This window comes from Ochotona curzoniae, unplaced genomic scaffold, assembly GCF_017591425.1.
Source record: "Ochotona curzoniae isolate NIBS_2020 unplaced genomic scaffold, NIBS_Ocur_1.0 contig_64, whole genome shotgun sequence".
NCBI lineage: Eukaryota > Metazoa > Chordata > Mammalia > Lagomorpha > Ochotonidae > Ochotona > Ochotona curzoniae.
In genome coordinates, this window is record NW_024466502.1 from 51,292,501 (window position 1) to 51,309,419 (window position 16,919).

At 36.1% G+C, this 16,919-nt stretch overlaps 1 protein-coding gene across 1 annotated transcript in view; it reads left to right on the forward strand.

Annotated features, from left to right (window-relative positions):
* SOHLH2 (spermatogenesis and oogenesis specific basic helix-loop-helix 2) overlaps positions 1-16,919 on the forward strand; it is a 67,523-nt gene that overhangs the window by 15,056 nt on the left and 35,548 nt on the right. Inside the window, exons 6-8 of the mRNA XM_040991087.1 lie at positions 185-295; positions 12,986-13,133; positions 13,302-13,390. Of these exons, the coding sequence (XP_040847021.1) occupies positions 185-295; positions 12,986-13,133; positions 13,302-13,390 (348 nt within the window). The remainder of the gene's footprint in view (positions 1-184; positions 296-12,985; positions 13,134-13,301; positions 13,391-16,919) is intronic.

A 16,919-nucleotide genomic window follows, 5' to 3' on the forward strand; every position in this document is an offset into this window, starting at 1 on the left:
TGAGATGTTGAAATAAAACATGCTCTATGAAATTTGTAAGGCAAATTGCTTTGATATTCATTACTTCATTGAATTAACAAGGGAGTTGGGAGAGTATCTTATGATTTGTGTATTGGTGTTTATAGGTTAATATTGCCTGATAACTTTCTTCTTTATATGTGGTAAAATTTTCTTTTGTTTCTAGCTCTGAATCTCTAAGAAATGATATTGAACTTGAATTAAAGCCTCCTTTGTCAGATTTTGAGAAAAACAAAAAGATTTCTTGTCTTCATTCAAGCAAAGAAAAGCTGAGAAGGTGAATTCTAATAATCCTTTTAGCATTATTAATTTGTAGGGAGAAATCATATTTACAGATTTAATACTTTTAAAATTTACAGTTAAAAGTATAAATGAAACTAGTCATGTTGCCGCCTGAAAACAGGCCACTCAGTCATGCAGCCTAGTCATTGAAAAAGTACCTAGATTGCTCATAGTGCCAGAAAATATTGTACCGAATGGCAGCTGCTTCTGTCTGGTTGACTTTCAGGTCGCAAGTGGGAAGAGACAAGAGGTGCAAGGCAGAAGGACGATACCGGGAGGTTAGCTAGCTGGGGAATTTAGTTATAGCCTAAACTGTTAAGGAGGTGCTGTGGAAAGATAACAAAAGAGTAATATAAAATTTATGTGATAGAATGAACACTCTCGCAGGATGTTGGAGAGTGAGTTGCCTGGGGCCACAGAAGGAGTCTGTAATAAGCAATGTGGTCTTAGGATGTGGTATTGCAAATGGTACAGAGGGTGAAAGGCCAATTTGAGTTATAGATAGGTATACTTGATTTGAGAATGGCTGAAGGAGTCAAGTATGACTCCCAGGTGGATGGATCGATCATTGAGTAAGCAGGCAGTAGTAGTGATAGCAGTTGGTGGTCTGACAAGTGTGAAGTAAGCATTCTTTTATTCCTTTTTTTTTCTTGTTGAATTTGAACATCTCCAGATCTAAATGGAATAAGCAATTGGTCCTTTGATTCTAGAGAAAGCTTAAAGTTAGAAATAAATCCTTAGAAGATTCAGGACACCACATCTGTTTGGAGCAGTGGAGATAGAAAGTGATGTTTGATGCCTGAAGAAGCATGCCTGGGGAAGTCAAGTGGAAAAGGACACATTGGGGAGTCCAGCGGCAGAGTAGGAACTAGGGGAAAAGGAAAGGCCATCCAGGTAGATAAGAAGAAAATCGAGAGGGGGCTGTGTTGAGACCAGCAGAGAAAAGTTTCCTAAAAAAAAATGTGTGTTTGTATCACAGGACACAGAGAGGTAAGTTATGAACTGATCACAGACCACATTTAGAAAATCCAAACACCATTGATGTTGACAAAAATGATTTCACTGACATGGTATTAGAAAGAAGGCACCCTTGCAAAAAGATGAGAAGTGAAAAGTGGGCACAGGGATGAAAGGAAAGAAAAGATGAAGGTATATGATGTAGAACTTGGGACTTGGACTGAAAGATTTTGGTAAGGTTGGGGCAAGTTTGAGTATGTTTATTTTTCTATTGCAAAAGAAACAGCTTGAAGAGAGGGAGAGAGTGCGTGCTTTCATGAGGGGGCTTGGTCATGAAAATACTCATGTTCTGGTTTTCTGTGACTGAATCAAAAACAAAACTGAAGTGTGTTGGCTTGAAGCAGAAGCTGTTTTATTTTGTCTCATAGTTTTATGGACTGGAAGTTTGAGCAGGGTCAGCCAGGCAAATCTAACTGAAGTCACTTAGGACTTTTCAGCTAGTGGATTGTCTTGGGGTGGTCCAAGACATCCGATGTCTGAAACCTTGATGAGGAAGGCTGGATAGCTGAGCTCAGCTGGGAATGACCTCAGCATAGTCATTTCAGGGTTTCTGGCCTTCAAGAGCAGTTCAAGGCTTCTAGAGAGGTTACAAGACACAGGAACTGGAAGCAAGCAGATTTTAAGACCTGGACTCAAACCAAGAACTGGCCCACAGCCACTTCTGCCATGAGATAATAGCTAAAGCAGCCCACCCACATCCAAAGGAGAGGAGAGGGATGTCCCAGCATGGAGCCCAGAGCTGTTGGTGATGGATTCAGCTTCACTGGAGAGATAGAAGGCTGTGGAATCCAAAAAGGCTCAAAGAACACCTCTTTCTATGAAAATATAGAGGAGGAATTAGAGCCCCAAAATGGATACAGATAAAAAAATTTAATAGGACAAGACAGGAGAGGAAATTGCTTCCAAGATCTGGGAAAGTTTTTGGGGTTTAGAGCCTCATGAGATGGGCTAGTGGATGGGGCTAGTCTGTTCCAAATGGGCTTCACCTAGGTTTGTGCAATGACCAGGGAAAGAGCCAAGAACTATTAACTATTTCTGTCCCATATATTTCACTGGTTTGCAGCAGAATGAAAGAAACTACAGTGTAACGAGTATTTTATTGTTCAGTTGATATCCTGAGATTACATTCTCCTCATACTTTATTTGGTATTAAACTCTTGGTGATGTTGGTAAATGGTTACAGCAAAGCAGTATTACGAATATAGCACGTTTCCCTTCACATACACCAGGTGTAATGCTGATATCCTTCATGGTCCTGCAATGTTATGTGTCTTTTTTTTTTTTTTTGATTTGACGATTGATGAACATTACAATCCAAGAACCACTCATCTGGTAGATTAAGAAGATGCCTAGAGAGTGCACCATTATTCAAAGAACTAGAAATCTTTATTTCCCCCAAAAAAGGTTGTGATAAAGACCTTTCTTTTTCCCCTCTGAAGATTTACCTGGCAGATTCTGGAATATACACAAGCCATTGATAATTCCTTTCCTTTCCTGTAACATTCTGCCCACACCCGCTGGCCTTATAGATTTTTGTGTTATCGCCCTTCCTCCTCTTTCTCATTCTCTTCATAATCAGCTGCTTTTCCTATGTACTTGTTTTGTTTTTAAGAAGTGTAGGGGGGCATGATGTTTGCTGACATTAAGGAAATGATGTTTCTTGGAAATGGCATTGACTTGGGGAGGGTTTTTTTTTTTTCCTCTTTAGCAGTGCTCGTATCCTCTCCCTTAATTCTTTATTGTAACATTTTAATAAAAGTCACATAATTCTAACATTCTTAGTGGAATACCTTTTGTCATGTACTTAAAACACATGTAAATATGTGTTTCTCTAGACATGTGATTGTTTCCAAGGGCTGTCCACATTTTGTGTGTGTGTCCATGGATCTGACATGATGGGGGTGTCACCGTGTTGAAGATGTCTTCTCACTTGTAAAGAAATGGAAGTGAGTCAAGCCACAGCCTCCCTCAAGTCAAGGTTTTTCCACATCTGCCTAAATCATGAAAAATTCAGGGAAGGTCAAACAGGAAATTCTCTGAGCGCTCCCAGGAGCTTCCTTTTCAAATGATCTTTGATATTAATTCTCTTTATTTCAATGAGAATTTTATAATAAACATGGCAATTTATTTTCTTAAAAATCTCCACAAGCTGTTTTTTGTGATTGTGTTTATTTAAATGCATCAGTTTGTTAGAGAACTGATATTTTACAATTCCAATCCACTCTCAATTTTTAAAAGATTTTCTTTAATTCCTTTCAACAGTGTTTTCCATGAATGTTTTGTGGGTTTAAATAGTATTGTAAACAGTGCTTTTTTTTTTGTTTCCATTTGTATTACCCAAATTTTCATCCCAACCATATGGAATGCATTTAGTTTATTGGCCAAGTACCCTGCAACTTTTTATATCTGTTCATTAATTCTAATAATTTGGGGGTAGATTTATTAGGATATTTTTAATATATATAATTTTATCATCTGTGAATAGAAGCAGTTAATTTTTTCCTTTCCAGTAATGGTGGCTTATTTTTTTGCTGCCTTAATGCCCCAGCTTTGTCTGAAATTTCTGATTTTCAAAAAAGTAGGCATCAGGAAAATTTCTGGTTTTCAAAAAAGTAGGCATCCTTCTGTGGTTTCTGATCTTAGAGGCAAATTGTTAGCTCTTTTGCCGTGACGTGTCATAAATGCAACAGGATTTTCAAGCCTTTCATCAACTTAAAAAACTTTACTTCCACTTCTACTTTAGTTTTTTTATTATTAAGAATAAATATAAAATTCTGTTTTTTTCCTGTGTCTTTAAAGGTTATTATGTGATTTTCTCTTCTATTTGTTAATGTGATCAAAGTATTCATTTTTCAGATGCTGAAAAATGTGCTATCCTTTTATTCATTGCAGGGTTACATTTTGTTTATATGTGTTTTCATAAGTATACATGAATATATTCTATTTTCTAATAATGTTTTCATGTGATATTGATTTTAGGGAAGTAACAAAATCATGAAATGAAATGAAATGAAATGAAGGTTTGCTTTCTGAAAGAATTTATATAGAGACTATATACCTGATGGAAATTAACCATGAATTCATCTATTGGAATTTTCTGTCAGTTGGTTTTTATTACAAATTTATTTCTTTAGTAATTATAAATATTATTTGAGGTCTTCTCCTGTGGTGGTTTTAGTTAATTTATGTTTTTCAAGTAATGTCATTTAACCCGGGTTGTGACATTTATTAAGCAGGTTTTTTTTTTTTTAAGATTTATTTATTTTTTACTTGAAAGAGTGACGGAGAGGCAGTGAGAGATCATCTGCTGGTTCACTCCCCAAATGGCCTCAACAGCCAAAGCTGAGCCAGTCTGAAGCTAGGGGTCAGCAGCTTCTTCTGGGTCTCCCACATTGAGTACAGGGTCCCAAGGCCTTGGGTCATCCTCTATGCTTTCCCAGGCCGTTAACAGAGACCTGAATCAAGTGGAGCAGCCAGGACAAAAACCAGTGTCCATGTTGGATGCTGATACTGAAGGTGAAAAATTAATCCAATATACCACTATGTTGGCCCTATTGAACAGTTTTATGTTCATAATATTCTCGTTTTATTATTTTATATTATTTTCCATTGTACAATTTTATAGGTATATGGCTTCCCCCATCCCTTTCTTTCCTCTCTCCCCTCTTCCCTTCCCTCTTTTCCTCATATACAAGATTACTTCTGAGTTACAAAAATTTTCTATGTGTTTCCTTGTATCGTGTTTGCTCCTGCATCCTCCTTGTTTAATCTTGGGCTGTGATAATCAAAGGTGTGAAAAGTGCAAGGGCAGTTTTTTCTTATATCTGTAGAGGAAATTTTATTAGTAGATATCATTGTTCCAGACACATCTAGTAGATGCATACTAGTGGTTTTTAAAATAGTGATAAACTAGCAACTAGCATTTTATATATACTACCACATTAATCATGTCTGTATAGGTCATCTGTTTTCCTTTACTGTATTGAGTAAATCATATTTTATCAGCTAAAATTTCCAAAAAGAAAGTAGTAAGATAAGGACATTTTCAGAAAAAGACCTCTTGGAGATTCTGATGCCGGCAGACCTGTAAGATTAGAAGCCTAAAGGATCTTCTTCTTTTTTTTTTCTTTTTATTTCATTTCATGACACAGTTTCATAGGCTCTGGGATTTCCCCAATCCCTCCCCATACCCTTTCCCTATGTTGGATTCCTCCACATTGTTGCAGTAGTACAGTTCATATCCAGTCACGATTCCTTCACTGTGAGCATGTACCATGCATGCATAGAGTCCAGCATCTTATTGTCCAGATAAATTCAACAGTTTCATTGGAAGACCATCCCTGGTCTGGAAGCAGAGCTGGCAGAATATCATCCCCTCCAACAAAAAGCCACAACACAACATCAACAACATTTACAGCATCATGGAGTTAATTGACATGGTATTGAGAAAATTAACCACATCGTGTGACTACTTCATTGACATTTCAATTTTAGTTTATACACAACCAGCTGCTATGCACCTTAAAATGGTTATAGGGTACTATTCAGCTGTCTCGTGTCTATTTTAATTTTTATATTTAGCAGTTTATAGTATTGAAGCATGATTTTTACTGAACTTAGCAAATTTTAGGATAGTCCAAACAGGCTTATAACTCTAACAAGGCATATGTTAACACTTGAGGCGCAGAATAGTTTTAGGAGGGGTGTGCAGAGAAATCTTCAATACCTTAGTGAGGAGTAACTAATATTTGTGTCCTACCTAGTAAGGTATGGTAGTCCAAGCTGACTGTTTCCTGTCTGTTCTAAGCTTTCCTTATTGGTCTATGTCTATCTGATCTAATTTTTGCGAGGGGGGGTGGGGCTCCAGAGCAATCCTGATGGTTATTGCAAGAGAGGGTGGGGATCCAAAGTTGGAACTAAATAAGGACCAGAGAAAGCTCCTCTTCCGAGTCCCGAGTCCCGGTGGAGGTTTACTGTTATTTTGTTTCTGAGGACTGCTCGGGGCTCCTGGCTGTTGTTCTGATGACATTAGATCCTGTGAAGAAGGATCTGGGTTTCTTCCATCCCATGTAGGAGATCCAATAGGGAATGGATGATCTCAGAGTTCTCGGTCTACGAGGGCACTCCAATCCCCCGTAGTCCACCTAAATGATATTCTTCAGGCTGAAAGGAAATAGTACCAATTGGTAACTTGGATTGCCAGGAATGACTGAATGGCTCTAAAAATGATTGATTTCAATAAATGTTTTCAAAATTTTATTTCATGTATTTAAGTGTGTAGGAGTTCTATAAGCTGAAATTATAGCATTGTATATTGAAGTTTGTTATATTTAAAGATTTAATGATTATGACCACTGTGGCATTAAGAATGAATGGCAAAATGTACTTACCAGGACCAGAGCCTTTGTATTTTTATATGCTATCACAAAATATATGAAATTATTATTAAATGTTCAGATATATATTTTAATCCCTAGAACAATCCTAAAGGATTATGAAAAGGGCATGTTTATAAAGATAAAATTAGATTTTAAAAACTATCAAAAGTTAAAATGACATCTTTGTTACTTAGTTAAAAAAGAAGACAGTTAAGGAGAAAAAAAGAATGAAACACCTAAAGAAGTCTGAAGGAAAAAATAGTAGACTTTTATTCAGTTATCTGAAATTTATAGGCACTCTCAGAAAAGATAAGAACAAAATATAGGACCAATCTGTAGAGGAATAGCCTTAGTTTTAAAGGTATAATGAAATATATTAATAGAAAAATGCAACTTTGGAAGCTACATAATAAAAATCACATTGGTTGTATTGATATCTAATGTAGAAGACTTGAAGAAAAATGATATTACTTCAGTTAAAGATCATACAGTAATGATAAAAATGTCAGTTTATCAGTTTGATGTAAAATGTTGAAATGTTGATATTACATATATAACATTACACATATGATATGTTATATATAATTATGTTTTTATGGATAATAAATATGCTATTATCATGCAATATATAATATGTAACATAGCAATAATATTTAGTTAAGAGTTAAAGAGACAAATAATAATTCTGTGGCTCTTTAATTCTTTTAGAATTTTACACAACTAAACACCAAAGAATCAATAATATGATGATAAAATCACTGTTAAGCCCTAATCTGCTGGATGCCCAACTATAGTAGAATGTTCTCTTTCAGGGATACGGAGGACCGTCTCTGAGATAAGTGTTGAGATCTGTAAGGCATCTCAACGCATTTAAAACAACTGAATTTGTCAAGATTGGATCTCCTAACCATGAGGATATTAAATTAGAAATTAATAAGAATAACATTCTAAAATAAATAATCCATACATAAAAGAAAAAAACAAAAATTAGGAAGGATGTTAAGATAAATGACACAAGAGTGGAATATGGCCAAATGTGTGAGATGCAGCAAGAACAAATTGTAGGGAAATAAATCACTCTGGCTTAAATGCTTGATTGGAAAAGAGAAAAAGCCTGACAATCCCTAATATAGGATTCTACCTGAGGAAGCTGGAAAGAGTCACACAAACCCACAGTGGGCAGCAGCTGGGGCTGAGACAGGATTGACCAACTTCCTAAGTGAAAAAGGAATTATCATCACGCATCTTACAAACATTTCAATATATCAAAGATACATGCTTTGAGAATTGCGTTCCAATCAATCTTATGACTTAGATAAAAGGGACAAATTCTTTAAAAATACAATTTGCGAAAACTAATCCCAGGTGAAGCAGAAAAATCTAAATGTTTAAGCAGTAGCAGTTGGTAAAAACCTGATCAAAACATCTTGTCCCCATGGTTTTTAACCAATGAATTCTATTGAGAATTTCATGAAATAAAACCAGTGTTCAACAAATTCTTAAAATGAGTGAACATGTCTAACCCATTTCATGAAGTCAACAAAATATTAACCCTGGGAGACACATTATTTAAAAATTTATCTTTCTATCTATGTCACAGGCAACTCCTGGTATACATAGTCAAATGAAAACAATTTTGTCAAATCCAATTAGAAAAGCGAGGCAGGTGTAACATTTAAAAATTGCCCAATGCAATTTACTACATTAAAATGAGAGACCACATGATCAACAGATTCAGATAAAGTACTTGGCAATATTTAGTATCTCTTCATGATGAAAAATGAAAAGTTTTCAGCACATGGATATGGAATAGAGTCTCTTCAAGGTGTGAAAGGGCAGTTATTAGAAGTCTATAGCTAATATTGCACTGACATCGTTTTGTCTGTTCCTTAAAAGGATCAAGAAAGCAAAAATGCCCATTCTTACCATGTCTGTTCTTCATCATATAAATAGTTCTATCCCTTGCACATGTTAAAGAAAACAATAAACACACACGTATTACAAAGAAGCCAAGCTCCCTTACTTAGAGGTTGTTTGATTTTTTGTGTGTATGAAATCCTAGACATTTATAAAACAACTGAAAGGTAAATGTAGCAGAGTCTCAGGATACAAAATCAATGTACAAAAATTAAATGTATTTTTATCGATTCAGAGAAAATATTTAGAAATGGAAAGTTATGACTTATAATTTGAAGTCATAGATAATACTGTATTTTGATCATGTGTATTTTGAACTTACACATATAAATATATATATATATATATATATACATTGTAGAATCATTAATTCTAGCTAATCAATAAATGTGTTACCTTACATAGTTACCTTTTTTTTGGTGAAATCACACAACATCTACTCTCTTTATATTTGTTGAAGAATTTAATGTCTTCAGTAACTGTAATTGCCTTGCTGTCAGATTTCTAGAAATGTATACCTCTGCTTTGCCTACACTTGTGAATCCTTTGACAAACGCATGTCCACTGTCCCTTCTTAATATCCTCAGTCTGCTGTAATTGAGTACCTTTGTAGTTTCATGTCTGTGAGATTAACCTTTTAGATACCACATGTCAGTGAAATGATGCAGTATTTATCTGTGTCTGACTTACTTCCCTTGGAATAATATCCTCCAGGTTCATCCATGTTGTTGTAAATAACCAAAATTCCTCCTTGAAGTTGAGCCGTGTTCCCTTAATCCATGCATACATTGATAGACGTTTACGTTCCATATGTTAGCAGATGTGAATAGTGCTGCAGTGCACATGGGATTTAAATAACTCCTCAAAAGGCTTATGTCTTTTCCTTTAGAGGTATCTGTATCATAGTGGGATTGCTGGATTACAGGATAGTTGTATTTTAAAATTTTTGGAGATTGGCCCTACTGTTCTTCATAGTGGCTATATTAATTTGTGTTCCTGTCAACAATATAAAAGTATTCCCTTTTCTTCTCATCCTCATCAACACTTGTTTCCGTTTGTCTTTTTGATTATAGTCATTTTAACTAGGGTGAAGCCACATCTCATTATCATTTTGATTTGCATTTCCCTTGTGATTAGCGATGTTGGAAAAAAATAACTTTGGCTAAAGCTGGATCATAGCCTAAAAATATAAGGCTTCTGAAATGGACTTTTTTTTTTTTTTTTTTTAAAGATTTATTTTTTTTTATTATTTTTTATTGGAAAGGCGGATATACAGAGAGGAGAGACAGAGAGGAAGATCTTCCGTCCGATGATTCACTCCCCAAGTGAGCCGCAACGGGCCGATACTATGCCGATCCGAAGCCAGGAGCCTCTTCCGGGTCTCCCACGCGGGTGCAGGGTCCCAAAGCTTTGGGCCGTCCTCGACTGCTTTCCCAGGCCACAGGCAGGGAGCTGGAAGGGAAGCGGGGCTGCCGGGATTAGAACCGGCGCCCATATGGGATCCCGGGCGTGCAAGGCGAGGACTTAACCACTTGCGCCACCGCGCCGGGCCCTGAAATGAACTTTTAATAGGACTTTATTCAGTGTTAGAAATTGCTTATGGTTGCATCATCCAATACAGTAACCAGTAGCAACATGTAATTACTGCATTTTTGAAATGCAGATGTTAAAGTGTAGAGAATTTAATTTGAAGTAAACTCAGTGGGCTGATGTCTATATTGGACAGTACATTCTATAAGAATACAGGGTAGTGTCTTCCCCTGTTAAAGGCAGATATCTTTTAGATAATGTACACATATCAATAACCACTGAAGAGAGAAGAGTTATGGTCATCAAAATTTGAATTTTTGTTCTCAAAAATACCTTTAAGGAAATAAATGTATAACTCAGAGAAAATAGTTGCAAAACAGATATCTGACAAATACTGCTATATTAGACCTCCAAAACCTCAATGATAAAAAGACCTGCAGTGCAATTAAATGTAAATAAAATATTTGAATATATTGGAAAATAAGTTGTGCAAGTGCTTGATAAGCACAGGGGAAAGTACCGAGCAGTATGAGTTGTCAGGGAACTGGAAATTAAAGCATAATGAGGTACGACCACATGTAACAGGCCAAAATGCTAAAATTAAAACCATTGGCAATATGAAATAGTGCCCAGGGTTTGGAATGATAAGGAGTCAGATGTTCATAGTGGAAGTGCAACATTTTACTATTTTGGTAAAAGTTAAGCTGGCTTTTGAAAGTTTTATTAAATGATCCATCATTCCTTTTTCTACATATTTACACAAGAGAAGTTAAAGCATGCATTCACACACAAAATACAAATTATTCATAATGACCAAAAATCAGAACAAACCCAGATGTTTAGATAAATGAGCAGCAGCATGTTTACCTTATGGAATACTGTCATTCAACAAAAAGGAACAAACTGCTAGACAGTCACACAAACTTGAAAAATTTCATGCTGAGTAGCAGAAGGTCTCTAAATGAGTGTGTGCTGCAAAATTTAATGTGTATTTTGTATACTGTTTGAGGATTGCCAGAAAAGATGTGGGACAGGAAAAATGTCCAAAAAAGTGGTTGATTTTTATCAAATGGACATTACATTGACTAGAAGCAATGCAGGGAACTTTCTAGAGTTCAAATATTATTGATTAGAGGTTGTGTTACAAAGTTACACGTGTTCCGACTCATAAATTGTATGCTTAAAATGTATATGGTTGTTTTAACTTATGCCCCAAAATAAAATAATTTGAGCTTCGGCTCTTCAGGGTGGAGTGTAGTATGCCTATAATTTATTTTAAACTGTTTAAATAAAATGAGCTGAGATGGGGACTGTGGGATGATACATGTATGGCAAAGCAATTACAGGAAATGTTACTTGTAGACCCTCAGTTGTAGATACAGAAATGTCTGCCGTGTGATAATTCTTTTAACTCTTCTGTGTAGTTGAACATTTTCCCATAGAATGCTGGAAAATGTGTTCAATCAGATTTTTCATCATGGAAGTAATAAATGCCTAGCAGAACTGCTTGGAAAACAGAAAATAAAAGGAATCCATATTTATTCATCATATAGCCATTCTGAAATAATTGTGGCCTAATTTTCTGCTTTCAAACATTTTATGTATCATTTTGGTCTTTTAATTGTTAGGATCAAATTTTATATTCTGTTTGTATCTCACTTCTTTCCCACTCAACTTTGTATCACTGCTATGTGAGAACTAATGCACAATAGCTCACGAAAGCATCCCCCTGTGGTGTGTGTGTTCATGGTTTTCCATGTTTTACTCATGCTGCTGTAATTGGCATCTTTGTATAAAATATTTGCTCATTAGGTTGGAACTTTGTATGTGAAAGCACCTCATCAAGGCTATAAAAAGTTCCAGAGCCTTCCATTCATTCCTGAGATTATTGACTCTTCCATCCTTTTCCTTCCAGAACACTTCCTGAGGAACCTCTGCAGAACAATGAAAGCACCACGGTTCTAAAACATTGAAGTCACTCACTGGCTTATTATATAACAACTACATGTCTTATTTAATGTCATTGTCATTCCAAGGTTCAGAGAGGTGTAGTCATTAGCCCAATGCCCCAGCTAGAAAGAACCAGAGCCAAGAGTTGAGCCTGTGTATATCAAAGTAGTATCTAGAACAAGATGTTTAGTACTCTATTAAATCTGTGGATAAATGAAGACACCAAGGGTTTCAATCAAGGAAATCTGCGTTGTTCTATGTATTTTCCTTGATAAGCATCAGAGATTTAGCTTATTGATCTGGGTGTTGCTCTCATTGGCCTATTGGTTTATTTCTTGGGTCCATTCCTACCTCATGTAAAGGAAACAACCTTGTATATTCCTCGGACTCAGACCAGAGTTGTCTGTAAGGCCAGTGTATTACAAGATGCTATTTGATCTCCTGTTGGAAATGTGACCCAACCCCAGTAACATGCACAACCTGACTGCTCTTACTTTTAAGTGTCTAGTGATATTTGCTAAGGGATTCATAGGTAGAATGTGGTTCTCTCCTCCAAGGGCATAGGGTCTGCAAACTTCCACTAGTGGGGATGAGGGAGGCTTAGGCCATGTCCAACTGTCTGGGCCTCCTGTGTTGTTGCAGTGGTTTGGTCCTGGAATGAAAATACAGGGACTGTGCTTGGTGGTATCTTGGGAAAAGTTCCTGTGCAGACCCAGAGGCTTTGATTCCAGAAGATGTGAGGGATGCTGGCCTATTGGGACATGGCCTTTTTCTGAAAATGAGAGTAGAAGAGAAGGGGGCTACTTCTTTACCATCAAATCCAGGAGGAGGCTTATTTGTCTTCATGTTTAAGGAAGAAGATGAGACTAATGTATCCTTTATTTTCTGATCAGAGAGCGAATCAAGTATTGCTGTGAGCAGCTGCGTTCTCTGTTGCCTTATGTCAAAGGGAGAAAGAATGATGCAGCTTCCATTCTGGAAGCAACTGTTGATTACGTGAAGTATGTCCGGGAGAAGATCCCGCCAGCCATCATGAACCAGGTATTCAACTCCACACGTTTTGAATTCGTCATGATAGGCTAACCTGTCATGCTATAATTTTAATGTTTATCATTGTCAGTGTGTCTTAGTAGATATGAGAAGTATATCCAAATCTATTTCAGTCTATCCATCTCTCTATTTTTTTGTTGTTGCTCATTTGTTTTTCAGATTACAGAAATCCTTCAGAATAGTAGGAGATTTTCTAAGAAACAAATGCCCGCTCAGCTCTCCTTCCCAGGCTCAGTCATGGCACAAAGGTATGGTGAGAACCCTTGGTAGTCTGAGCTCTGCTCATTGTTTTCCTCCTGCCAGTACTACATGTGCAGATAGGAACTAAATCCAACTGTGATGAAAGCGTGGCTGTCTGTCAAGGATCATTGCACTCTTCCCATTTCAGATGCGTGTCATTTCATCACAGTGACACATGCCAGAGTCTCAGATTCTCAGTCCTTCCATCATTTTTTTAGCATTTTATTTTAGTCCATTTTTAAGTTTACAAAACAAAAATTGTGAGGCTGATAATACAAGGAGTTCCCATACACTACTCATTCATTTCCACTAACATCTTTTATTAGTATATTTGTCACGGTTGATGAACCACATCTGGTTTCCCCTGTCTTTTTTCTTTGTTAATCCAAACTCCCTTTTCCCTGCCATGCATGGCAGCTTCCAGTAATCAACATTCTGTATTGAAATTTATTTTGCTTGTTCTTTTAACTCTTACATGTAAGGGATTAACTACAGGATTTGGCTTTCTGTGTTTGACTTATTCTACTCAACATGGTGTCCTTCAGTTCCATTCACTTTGCAACAAATGATAGGATGTCACTCATTTTTTTTGTAAAGCTGACTAGTGTTCCACAATACATTTTCCAACTTTCTAAAGATTTATTCATTATTTAGTTAAGAGGCATAATTAGAGAGAAAAAGAGAGAGAGAGAGAGAATCTTCCATCTGCTGATTTACTCATCAAATGTCCACAACAACCAGGTCTGGACCAGGCTGAAGCCAGAAGTTGGTGCTCTTTTCAGATCTCCCTCATGAATGCAGGGTTCCAAGTGCTGAAGGCATCTTCTGCTGACTTCTTGGGAGAATTAGCAGGGAGCTGGTGTGGAGCAGCCAGGTCATGAACTGGCGCCCATACGGTATAGAAGTATCACAGGTAGTAGCTTAACTCATTGTGCTAGCCCCAATATTCCACCTTTTCTTTCCCTATTTGATGATGAATGTCTTTACTGATTCTGTATCTCAGTTTTGATGAGCATGGCTATAAACATGGTGAAACAGATACCTCTTTGTTGATGAATGCATATATTGAATAATAACAAGTTGTGTGATTGCTAGATACATTCCCGATAATGGTATATAGGAGTTCTCCTTCCTCCACATCTTTGCCAACGTTGATACGGCTCTCTGTCTTTTGGATGATAGCTGTTCTGACAGGTGTGAGGTGATACCTCATTGTGGTTTTGATTTGCTTTTTCCTGATGGCTAGTGATGGTGAGCTTTTTCTTCATATATATTTATTGGCCATTTATATTTCTTCTTTCAAGAGCTGTCTATTGCTATTCTTTATCCATTTCTTACGTAGTTTGGTTGTTTTTCTGTTGTCCACTTTTTTGTGTTACTAACATATTCTGGATATGAATCCTTTGTCAGATAATGAGCTTGCAAAATATTTCATCCCACACTGTTGAATGTCCCTTTACTCTATTGGCTGTTTCCTTTGCTGTGCAGAAGCATCTGAATTTGTGATAATCTCATTTGTCTAGTTTTTCTTCTGTTATCAGCACTTTTTAAATTTTATTTTATTTTCATTTTATATAATTTTACAACACAGATTCATAAGCTCTGGGATTTCCCCAGCCGCTCCCCAAGCCCTCCCCCCATGTTGAATTCCTCCATTTTGTTACAGTAGAACAGATCATATCCAGTCATGATTCCTTCATTGTGGGTTTGGACCATATGAAGAGTCCAGCATCTTACTGTCCAGATAAATTCAGCAGTTTCATTGGTTTGAAAGTAGAGCTGGCAGAGTATCATCTCCTCCAATGAGATGTCAACCACAACACTTCAACAACAGGAAAAAACATTGAAATTAACACCATCATAAAGTTAATTAACATGGTATTGAGTGACAAATGCTACAAAATGCAAGTTCTTAACCAAATCCTGTAACTACTTCCTTGACATCTCAATTTTATTATATATAGAACCAGCTGCTACAAACATTCTTTTTTTTCTCCCAAGCTAACATGTTTTTGAGTTTAACCTAAATCAGAGTGGCACAGGAACAGTGGATCAACATTAACATCCATCATTTCTATATCTATATCTATATCTATATCTATATCTATATCTATATCTATATCAGCTGAGTACAAACTTAACATCAAAGTTTCTGTGCAGTTACATCTTGTTTAGCATTTACAATCATAGATTGATAGTTTTTTTGGGAGAAAATTAAGCCACAATTTAAACTTTGCAGTACATAGTGGTTAAGCATGGTTTTACAGAACTTTGCATTTTAACAATTGAAGAGTAGAAAAGTTTTAGGCCGGTGAGCAGGGAAATCCCCAACAGCCCAGTGAGTGAGGAAGAATTTAACTCTGCATCCTACCTAGTAAAGTCCAGGAGAAGCAAATAGGGAGCCTGGCCAGTAAGTACAGGCTGAGCGATTATAGGCTAGTTGGCCCTTTTGAGTCTTATCCAGGAAATTATAACTTACAACAATGTCTTGAAAGGGTTTCTCCTGTGCTTTCTTTCTAGCAGTTTCATAGTTTCATGTCTTACATTGAAGTCTTTGATCCATCTTAAGTTGATATTTATATGTGGTGATGATCTAAATTTCACTTTTCCACATATGTATTTCCTATTCTGCCAGCACCATTTATTGAAAAGACATTTTTTTCTATAATGTATGCTCTTGGACCTTTGTGAAAAAAAATCATTGGCTGTGTGTATGTATGTATGTGGCTTAATTTCTGGTCTTTCTGTTCTGTTCCACTGATCTATGTTATGCTTGTAAGCCAGTACCATGCTGCTTTAATTACCATAGCTTTGCTGTGTGCTTTGAAATCAGGTATTATGATGCGACATCAACTTTCATTTATTTATTTGTTATTGCTTTGGCTATTTTAGGTCTTTTATGATTCCATTTGAGTTGTAAATTTCTTTCTTTAAATCTGTGAAGAATGTAATTGATATTTTGGTAAGGATTGCATTGTGGATTACCTTAGATAATACATTTTAACAATGTTAATTTTATGAGCAAGGAAAAATTTTCCTTTGGAAACTTTTATCTATGTAAAGGATTTTTTGTGTCCTTAATTATATCTTTCATTGAAGTTTTATCATTTTTATTGGAGACATTTTTCACTTCTTTGAAAGTATTTTTCCCTAAATATTTGAATGATTTTGGTAGCTATTATGAGTACAATTGCTTTCTTGATTTTTGCTTTCAGCAAGATCACTAACTTTTATATCCTGCCATCTTACTGATTTGGTTATCAGTTCTAGTAGCTTTTTGGTAAAGTATTTGTCTTTTCTTTGTAGCATCATATCATCTGCAAACATGGGTATTTTGACTTTTTCCTTTCAATTCCACTGTCCTTTCTTTCTCCTCCCTAACTGCTCTTTTGGTGAAAATGGATATCTTTGTCTTGTTCTGGATTCATCGTTGTATCTCCTTTTGTTAATTCTGAATTTTTTAAATTTTATTTGAAAGGCAGATTTATAGAGATGGAAAAAGAGAGAGAAATAAAGGAAAAAAGAAAATCTTCTACC